The following is a 9,802-nucleotide window of genomic DNA, read 5'->3' on the forward strand; positions in this document are numbered from 1 at the left end:
TATATATATATATATATATATATATATATATATATATAAAAACTGTTTTTTCCCAGATGCAAAATTTGTATCAAAACAAGATCCATCAGACAGACTGGTGAATTACAAAACTAGAGCAGCAGAGATGGTAGAATGAAAAAAGATCAGAAGCAGCTTAAGTGAACTGGAAGATATAGGCCCAAATGTAGCCCGGCAAGTAAAAGTTTCTGTGCTTGTGACTTGGCTTCATCTATCGTGTCAGTGGATTCGGTGCTCAGAGCAAACAGACCACAGTACTGCCTGAAGAAAAGAAAAAATGAGCTTGAAAAAGAAAAAGACGAGGCAAATAATGTGCCTCTGCTAGGAACAGCAAACGCTCATCCTTCCACTGAAAAGGCAGCACAGCAGCTGTGACACATTGGTATAAAAGCAACTGAAGAGCAAATATTGCCATTAACGTCACAAGTGACACATTCCATTTTAAAGTAATTCAGGTATATTATTAAAAAAAATCTGTACACATTTAATGATTTCAAATGGGGCATTTATTCCCCTCTCAAAGTCTGGCAGCACTGGACTCTCACCAGCAGGGAAGCCCATGACGTTAAAGATGCGGTCCAACTGGTCGTGGTGGTACGGGTTACTGGTCTTGATGTCCTCCTGGCGACAGTGGAATATGGGCTCAGACGTCAGCAGCTCCGCAAAGATGCAGCCAATCGCCCAGATGTCTGGAGGACAAGCAGAGCACACACTTAACCCAAACCGTCACTAAAAGTCGGCGGCACGATGTCCAGAAGTCCGATGGCGATGCACGGTTCTCACCGATGGCTTTGGTGTAGTGCCGAGCCCCCAGCAGGAGCTCAGGCGCTCTGTACCAGAAGGTGACCACCACGGGGTCGAGATCGGCTAAAGGCTTCAGCGGTGAATTGAAGAGACGGGCAAACCCCATGTCCGCTGCAGAACAGACATTAAAGTCAGTTAAGTTACGGAAAACATGACAAGAAGTGAATATTAAACATGTAAAACAAAAAGGAGACATTATACGTACCAATCTTTACTCTACCCCTCTCCGGGCCTTCCCCCATCACTAAAATGTTAGCTGGTTTCTGAGGGAAAGAGACAGAAACACCATTTTGAACATGCTTCCACAATGCAAATTGATTTTACGGCAAAACCACTTTTGTTGAGCTCATCATTTTTGCTTTGTTCTTCACGTTAAAAATACGATTTTTTTAAGACCACATCAAATTCAATGTGTTGCCTGTTTAAAATCATTCTGGACTAACTATGATGCTTGTCAAGACCTGCAGATACTCTGATCCACATCGCTGCATGTGGTTTCTAATGAAAACTCTATGTTGCTGCCCTCTAGTGGACAACATGTGTGTACTGCATCCCACATGAGTGGAAGTATGACATTTCCATCTCACTGTGGAGGTAAATGGAAGATAATGTGGCTTTCCTATCAAACAGTGAAATCTGTTAATAGACTAAACTGTGTGTGATTATTAGTAAATTAGTATATTACGGAACCAAATGAAACACTGGAAACAATGCTTGTAAGTTTCCTTCAGAACACAATACTGCAAATATTTGAAATAAAAAAATTAAAAAAAAAAGCTTTCATGTAATAATCCAATAAAATCAATATAACATTGAACATTGTATAAAAAGTGTTTATGGAAAAAATGCATGCTTATCTTGGACGAATTAAACCTTAATAATAATCATCATTCCAGCCATTACTCAACACATTGAGCTCTACATGCCTTTAACTGATTCTCTGCCCAATAATAATAATCTTCCAATCCCGCAACAACTGCCTTGCTTTCCCCTCAGCCAAAATATTCCCCCCCCCCCACTCCCCTCCTCCCCTCTCCTCCCGTTCCCTCTGTGCCCTCCCCAATCCTCTTACAAGGTCTCTGTGGAGGACCCAGTTGGCGTGGAGGTAATGGATGCCGTCCAGGATCTGGTAGAGCAGAGACTTGACCATTCCTCTGGGCAGCTGAAGAGGCTTCTTGTTGGCCTTGGACGCTCTGTGGAACTTAATAATGTGCTACAGAAAGACAAGAGAACAGTAACTGTGGTGCGTGTGTGTGCATACATGATGACTAAAAAATCCATAGTTTATGCTACGGGCAAGATAATAAGTCTGGTGTTTGTGGCGTGTGTTTCCACTTCCTTGGGAGGGGAATGTGAGTGTGGCATTTTAACTCAGGTCTGATACCCTGCCAAGTGTAATGCAGCAGAGGTTTGGCAGATATATTTTGAATTCTTCTTGGTGTTTTTGTTTTAATGAGACTTAGCGATGCATACAAAAAAAAAAGCACCATTTGAGTTTCTGCAGTATGTGTGATAACTCATGCAGCTCCAGTGTGTGTTGTGTGCGCGCATTTTTTACCCAGAGATCGTGTTCGGCGTAGTCAAAGAGCAGCCACACTTTACGGTCCGCGTGGGACAGGAACACCTTCTGCAGGGAGATGACGTTGGGATGCTTCAGCTCCCGCAGCAGCTACAAAACACAAACCAGCTCAGAAGACCGACCACACACGAGATCATGACTGACAGACAGCCCATTTGCACAAGTTAATGCTGCTATTAACTACTTAAAGTGGGGAAATTACTGTACTGATGACCATAAATAATAGGGCACAGTTTTTATTAATGATATAGTGTATACTCTTTGTATGCATTAATGTCTATTTCCTTCTGCTGGGAGTCTTTCTAACTCTTGTGCTTGATGTATTTTGCTTACTTTACAAAAGCTACTCTGTGAAGTTGATGTAGTTATTACATAAGCCAGTCAGGAATGGCATGAGGGTGTTGAACAGAGACCAAACAAAAGTAAGCCAGGCGGTTCTTACAGCAATCTCTCTGCAGGCCGACATGGAGATGCCAGTGCCTTCAATCTGCTTGAGGGCGTAGTCTTTATCATCCTTCCTACAAACAGAGAGAGGCAGAGCAACATCAACACCAGACCAGACTGCGGGCCCCCTGAGAACATAAAGGGGGGGGCAATTGGCAGCTGGCACAGGGACTCTGAGAAGAGGCCGAGTTGCATTACCTCCAGATTTGTGTAATCAAGCTCACCTCTGAGGCTCAAAACAATACACGGGGAGAGGAAACAGGGGCTCTGTCTGGCGAGGGACAAACGGAGCACCGGGACTCACTCTCACTCGAATGAATTAGTTACAACCCCTCCCTCCCCCCCTGGCCTAAATCATCTCATAAACCCATGCTTTGTGCTTCCTCAGGCCTCGTCCAACAGCTGCAGCACAAATTAGCTCACAAAGACTCATAAACAGAAGTGAACAACAACATCTTTAAACACTTTGGGGATCTTTTGTGTGGTTCTGGCTGCCAGTGTGCCTGGGCTGTGATAATAGGCCTGGTAGCTTGAGCTGCCTCCAGCTCTGGTCCTGGTACACTTCAGACAGAGTCATGGGTTGAATTAGAAACAGTGGGGAAATAAATAAAAGGGTTTAGAAGTTAAGGTGGGTGGCGCCCTGGTGGTCTCAGGGTTTAAGGATCTGACCATGAACCACAGAGTATGAAAAGTGTCATTCCCATCTTTCCCTCCGCTTACTTCATGACATCTCTCCGCAATTAACCATATAGCAAACAAAAAAACACCACAAAATACACAAACTAGGGAATGAATTCTGGCCATAAGTTAAGAGTAATCAGAATAAAAAGTGCTTGCGATGAACGGACACAGATTTTATACACACCGAAACACTACTAATCCAACCAAAAGCTCTCATGTCAGATTCCTCTACAAATGAACACATTTGAACCATTCACACAGAGCTTTCTGTACGACGACTACAGTCACATCAGTAGTTGAAGAGATATTTACCTTGTGTATGAAAAAAAAACAACCACCCTCCCTTAAAAACAAAGGCACACCAATAACAAGCACATGCACCTGCTGTATCCTACATTCACCTAACTCAACCTGCACAGGCTCTTACTGTTACGAAATAAAATAATGCTGACTGTTGAGCAACAACACATGACAAAAAAAGAAAAGAAAAGGGAGGCCACAAATCACAATGGTGAACCATATGTCAGTGTTGTTATACAGGTCAGAAGAGCCTCGTGAGCATCCTGAAGGTGCAGGCAATAGGTTGTCTCCTTTATTTCTCGACATAAATCTAGAACAACATGCTTCATCTCACCAGGCTTGAAGAGGAAGAAGAGAGAAGTAATTAAAGCGTATTTGGAAGAGGGAGGGGAGCTGGTTCACAGGCGAGAGGCCTCGCTGGTCATCAACTCACCCATCTTTTCTCTTCGCCTTGTATACATGGCCGTAGGTGCCTCTTCCCACTTTGCATCCTTCGTACTCAAACAGGTCCTCGACTCGCTCTCTTTCGCCGGTCAGCTTCACTTTGAAATCATAGTCCATTTTCACCACCGGGTGGGCTAAAATGACTCCGCTCCTTCCCTTATAAAGCGTCGCTTTGGGAGGCAACTAGGCTACTCCGACGAGCTCGGTTTGATAATTCGGCTCGTTGCCTTCCCCAGCGTGGCCCTTTCCTTCCTTCAGCCCAGCTTCCACATCGAGTTTTCGGGTTAAATTGTTCGTACCGGAAGGGGATGCGCGGTGCTCGGAGATAGTCCAGGTAGAAAACAAGCCCGAGGTGTATTCCTTTCTCTTGTTGCTGCGTTTCCCTCAGCCGGTATCTGCTCCCAAAGAGACGCACTTCACTCGGTAACGACGCCGTATTCGCGCACGGCACTGTCGCAAAACGTCGTGAAGACAGCCCTGCAGCAGAGAAAGGGCTTAAAGTAAATGGGTAGACAGACAACACCCCACGTAGAAATTCATACTCTTTATAATCAGAGATGATGTTTAAGTTTATACAATTATAACAACCGTATGTTGAAAAAAGTATATTATACTACAGTACAGTTGGTCATAGTGTCACATATTTCAGTGCTATAATAATAAAATAAATATCAGCATGTTCATGTCTATAACATAATGAATCCATTTATTATTAAATGAAGCAAATAACACAATAAGTACATTATTTTTTAAGTATGATGCTAATACTAGAAGAAGCAATTATATTGTCACCTTATAGGGGCAATTCAAAGTGCTTTATGGGGCAAATAAAAACATTTAAAACCAAATATAGATACACATACATTTATTAAAATGGAGTAATAAGTAGCCAAATGTAATGAAGAAATTAAAAGTGAAGGAGAGAAATTCATTAACAAAGGTACAATAAAACCCATTTTTGTACAACAAATACAAAGCTAAGTTTCAAACGTTGTGTTACCTAGGAACAAATGTAGTCAAGGAACTTGTTTTTGACGGACCCTGTAATGTAGCACCGCTGGTCCCATCTTGAGAAGAGAAGGGAGTGCAAAGCAAACCGTCCATATTACCGCTGCTTTGTCAGGTAGTAAATTCCTTTTAATGTAATTGTCATCTCTTATAAAACTATGCTAGGGTTACGTAGACGCGCTGTATACATTAACTGCTTCATAAAACAGTTTGTCACGTTTATATCTGAGGAGTTATTCAGCCTCACAGCTAACACTAGTGTCGACGGACTGCTATTCGCTTACGTTAGATGTGCTAATTTGCTAGTGCTTGGTTAGCAACTAAAACATTGCGTATTTAAAATGACACTTCGCATCCTCGAAAGGTCCTTTAAACTGACTATTGTGTTTGGGCTGAAAACGCAGTTAATCATTACCAGGTGTTAGTATCTCGAATATCTAATTATGTGGTAAAGCTGACAGGATTCTTTGTCTTTCCTTCTTTGCCCTGCGTTTACATGGAGGAGACCTCCGTTTAGTTTATCGTTAGCCACGCCTTTGTAGAGCTGTGATTGGACGGTTGGCGTGTCCGTCAATCACGCTAGGCCGCTCATTGGTTGGCTAACCAGGATGACAACGCCAGTTTTGTTGCTTTATTCCCTGCGTTCAACATGGCCTTCCGTGGCTACTGTTGTAAGTTGGCTAACATTAGCTCACACAAGACAACGATGTTATTAGGAACCTTTTATTGGCGGTGCCTTACAGTGACTGAATCGAGCATTAATCCACAAGCTAAATTAGATTATTCTACGGTGCTAGTCTTCGGGATAAACGTTAGCAGGATTACTGTAGCCTCCTCTTGTTGGAGTCTCTCGATAGAAAATGGATGGCGTTGTCTTAAGTGTCGTCCTTCACTAGGGATTAGTCATTTTAAGGCTGAGGTACCCGAACAACTCTAATTTGCATTTCATTTTTTCCCTAGTATACAAAACAACCCACTAGGAGATGTAGACCTAAGAAAAGCCTTTGTTCTTTTTCTTTACAAATTATAATCGAATAGCCATTAGCTTGAGCAACACATTGTAATCACATAATGAGCATGCAGAGGCTCAACATGTGACTTCAGCCTTATTTTATAAATGCTAAATGTAAAGCTACAGTGGGTAAGCTTCAGATGACATTCCACCCCCTGACTGACACCCTCACTCATCTGTCTGCCAGCACTTTTCAAGGTGATGGACCCTCCTGGTGGGGGAGACGAACGGCGGAGGCAGGCAGAGCGTCTTCGTCGGGAGGAGGCGTACTATCACTTCATTAATGAACTGAGTGAAGAGGAGTACCGCCTCATGAGAGACAGCAACCTGCTCGGCACCCCTGGTGAGGAGGGACACATCTTATGTAGCCTTACTTCACATGTATTCCAAACAGATGAAGTTAATGGTATACCGTATGTCACAATGTATGATACCAATAATCCGCCCACACAATAGGAGCGTGGATGGTTCTTCTTGACCCACTGCTACTGACGACACTTAACGGTATGCATGTGTTTCTCAGGGGAGGTGACTGCCGAGGAGCTCCGGCAGCGTCTTGATGGGGCAAAAGAGCGAATGTCTTCTCAGCCCCGCACTGAGCAGCGTTCGCAAGCTGCTGATTCTGGAGAACAGCAGGGCGGTAGCGGCGAGGGAGAGGAGAGAGCGGCTGGAGGGAGACGAGGAGCAGGTAGGGAGAAGGGGGGGTCTTTATCTTTATCTTTCCAAATGTGGCTTCCACTAGTAATTATAATGCTCTTACTGATGAAGCTGAGTGCTTTTGAAACATCTTTCACACATTTTTTAGGATAAGTATTGATTAATCTTTTATTTAGTGTGATATAAGCTTTGGCAAGGTTCAAAGAAGGTTGCAACACAAGTACAAGAAATTAGGTTTAGGGAGGAATACATGTTAGTTTACAGGCTTACCCATATTTGTTTTTTACAGGGGGCGCAGAGCCTGGAGCCGAACCATCTAATGGTGACTCATTACTGGAGTGGCTGAACACTTTTAGACGCACTGGTAATGCTACTCGCAGTGGGCAAAGTGGCAACCAAACATGGCGCGCTGTCAGCCGGACCAACCCTAACAGCGGAGAGTTCCGCTTTAGCCTGGAGATCAACATTAACCATGATCAGCCAGAGCCGGGGGAGCATAGTGACACTGTGGACACCGCGGAGCCGCCAGTGGCTGCCGCGAATATAACTTCACCCTCTATACGCACCGCTTCCTCATTCTCCAACCCTCGCCTTTCAACCACGCCAAGGCCAGTCCCGTACCCTACCCCTCGCCCAGCCCTCAGTAGGAGGATGCAGACACGGCGTACACGCAGCAGCACTACCACTCTTTCTATGAGCCCCCCTGCACTTCCTGCACCTGTGGCCTCCCCACCCGCTGCTCAGAGGAGAAGTGCCACTTTGCACTCTTTAGCGCCTCCTCCTACTGTTCCCAACCCTCCTCTTGATCAAACGACACCTTCGCAACACCAAGCCCTGAATGCAGAATTAGAGCAGGGCAGTGATGATGTGTCTGCTTCTTTAGACTGTCCCCGTGTGTCACTGCAGTCTGGGTCTCAGGCCCCAGCAGTGGGACCTGAATCGCGTGGCAGGAGGACTCGATCACGTGGACGTGCACGCAGGGCTGCTGCGGGGGGCGGGGTTTCATCCCGCTTGTCAAGGCGCAGCCGTTCTCCCTTGCACAGAATACCCGTTGCCAGTACCACACCACCATCAAGTAGTGGTGCCGGTGGCTCCAGCGTCCCCACTGTTGAGCCAGGCAGTGGCACAAGCTCTGTTTCCGTGGAGGCGGTGGCAGAACCTGCAGCTCTAGCAGAGCCGGCTGTAGAGACGGGAGAACGCGATAGTGAATCTCATGCAGTAGGAGCAGGAAGTTCAGCAGTGCGGCGGCATCCAACCATCATGTTGGACCTGCAGGTGAGAAGGATCCGACCTGGTGAAAACCGCGATCGGGACAGCATCGCCAGCAGAACGCGTTCTCGTGCCCGGGTCGCTGAGAATACAGTCACCTTTGAAAGCGACAGTGGTGGATTTAGACGCACCATCTCCCGCTCTGAGCGAGCTGGGATCCGCACTTATGTGAGCACTATCCGGATTCCACTGAGACGCATCAGTGAGACGGGCCTGGGGGAGCCCAACTCAACCGCCCTGCGGTCCATTTTGCGCCAGATCATGACCGGATTTGGGGAGCTGAGCTCCCTAATGGAGACAGAGGCCGACTCTGAAACTGTTGCGCCTAGCCACACGGATGCTAGTGTTACAAACAGTAGCACCAGCCCAGCCAGTCGTCTACATACAACTGAGACCGAAGCGGGCCAAGTTGGTACGGGTAGGGTAGATCAGGAGAGGGTAGGGCTGGCGGGAAGTGAGGAGGACCAGGGTGGGCCGCCCAGGCTCGGAGGAGGGGTAGTGAGCACCGCAGAGGGACGAGCCACCAGCAGAGACACCAACAACCTGGTAGAAAACGGTACTCTACCCATCCTCCGGCTGGCACACTTCTTCTTGCTCAACGATGAGGAGGATGACGAACACCCTAGGGGCCTGACCAAAGAGCAGATTGACAATCTATCCACGCGTACCTATGGTCAAGCCAGCCTGGAGGGGGAGATAGGTCGTGCATGCAGCGTTTGCATCAACGAGTACGCCCAGGGCAACAAGCTGCGTCGCCTGCCCTGCTCCCATGAATTTCACATCCACTGCATTGACCGCTGGCTCTCTGAAAACAACACCTGCCCCATCTGCAGGCAGCCCATACTCGCAGTGCATCACGACTGACCCGTATGCTCTCAAACACAACTATCAAGTTCCTGGCTGGCTGAACTGAGCAGACCCAAGTGGGCTTTGCATGTACATAGCGCTTTCATGGTTTAATTATTTTTTTTTTTTTGGAAAATATCCATTGTGTTGAAGTTGAAGAAGGTTGAACCAAAAGTGCGGAAAAAAAGAAAACTATAAATGCAGAGAATTTACAGAACTTTATTTTTTTAGACTTTTGTTTTCAGCAACTTATTGTTTTATTTTCTTCTTCCTATGACCCGTTCTCTCTGGTCTCCGCCACAAAGCTTAACAGGCCCATGTCAATGGATGGCATTAATGCTTAAGGGAGCTCCTGAAGTCGCTGCTGACTAGTCTCACTTTAACTCTTTACTGTCTGATACATGTGACGTCTCCTTGTCACAACTGGTCCACACAAATCACTTCTAGACTTGCTTTATTCAGTATAAGCTGTAAATAACTCACCACTGCTTGTATTTTTATGGTTTTGACACAAGCAGCTCCTCACATGCCATGTGTTCAGAATGGAAGCAGGAATTATTTTCTTTTGTAACATTCACCATTTTAAAGCTTTGACATCCATTTTAAAGTGTCCCTCTGCAGTTGGTGAAGAAATGTATGATTTATCGGGATCTGTATGATATATGTATTTAATTTTGAAATAAGTTTTATTCTGTATGTCCAGTAGTATTTGTTTAAGCTCTTTCCACACATTACATTTG

General features: G+C 45.6%; 2 protein-coding genes across 3 annotated transcripts in view; one reads left to right on the plus strand and one right to left on the minus strand.

The window, feature by feature from the left end:
- Window positions 1–5,571, minus strand: part of cdk8 (cyclin dependent kinase 8) — an 8,918-nt gene extending 3,347 nt beyond the window's left edge. The window contains exons 1-8 of the mRNA XM_031850579.1: window positions 5,271–5,571; window positions 4,260–4,747; window positions 2,844–2,919; window positions 2,381–2,491; window positions 1,895–2,035; window positions 1,028–1,085; window positions 802–933; window positions 564–707 (exon numbers count right to left, since the gene is read on the minus strand). Coding sequence (XP_031706439.1) covers window positions 564–707; window positions 802–933; window positions 1,028–1,085; window positions 1,895–2,035; window positions 2,381–2,491; window positions 2,844–2,919; window positions 4,260–4,387 — 790 coding nt within the window. The 5' untranslated portion in view covers window positions 4,388–4,747; window positions 5,271–5,571. The remainder of the gene's footprint in view (window positions 1–563; window positions 708–801; window positions 934–1,027; window positions 1,086–1,894; window positions 2,036–2,380; window positions 2,492–2,843; window positions 2,920–4,259; window positions 4,748–5,270) is intronic.
- rnf6 (ring finger protein (C3H2C3 type) 6) lies at window positions 5,297–9,799 on the plus strand. 2 transcript variants are annotated; one of them, XM_031850577.1, is made up of 4 exons: window positions 5,297–5,393; window positions 6,478–6,633; window positions 6,814–6,978; window positions 7,237–9,799. In XM_031850577.1, the coding sequence occupies exons 2-4, from the start codon at window positions 6,492–6,494 to the stop codon at window positions 9,078–9,080; spliced, it is 2,151 nt and encodes a 716-aa protein (XP_031706437.1). In that variant the 5' UTR covers window positions 5,297–5,393; window positions 6,478–6,491; the 3' UTR covers window positions 9,081–9,799. The 2 variants fall into 2 exon arrangements, with proteins under 2 accessions (XP_031706437.1, XP_031706438.1); XM_031850578.1 differs by lacking the exon at window positions 5,297–5,393 and having other exon boundaries at window positions 5,411–6,633.
- The last annotated feature ends 3 nt before the right edge of the window (window positions 9,800–9,802 follow it).

Source organism: Anarrhichthys ocellatus, unplaced genomic scaffold (assembly GCF_004355925.1).
Source record: "Anarrhichthys ocellatus isolate YVR2014 unplaced genomic scaffold, GSC_Weel_1.0 scaffold10, whole genome shotgun sequence".
Taxonomy (NCBI): domain Eukaryota; kingdom Metazoa; phylum Chordata; class Actinopteri; order Perciformes; family Anarhichadidae; genus Anarrhichthys; species Anarrhichthys ocellatus.

Bases quoted from the DNA above. Each gene is read 5' to 3' on its own strand.
- rnf6 (XM_031850577.1), top strand. From the start codon at position 6,492: ATGGACCCTCCTGGTGGGGGAGACGAACGGCGGAGGCAGGCAGAGCGT. The intron at 6,634-6,813 runs GTGAGGAGGGAC...TGTGTTTCTCAG, and splicing joins CAACCTGCTCGGCACCCCTG to GGGAGGTGACTGCCGAGGAG. The intron at 6,979-7,236 runs GTAGGGAGAAGG...TGTTTTTTACAG, and splicing joins TGGAGGGAGACGAGGAGCAG to GGGGCGCAGAGCCTGGAGCC.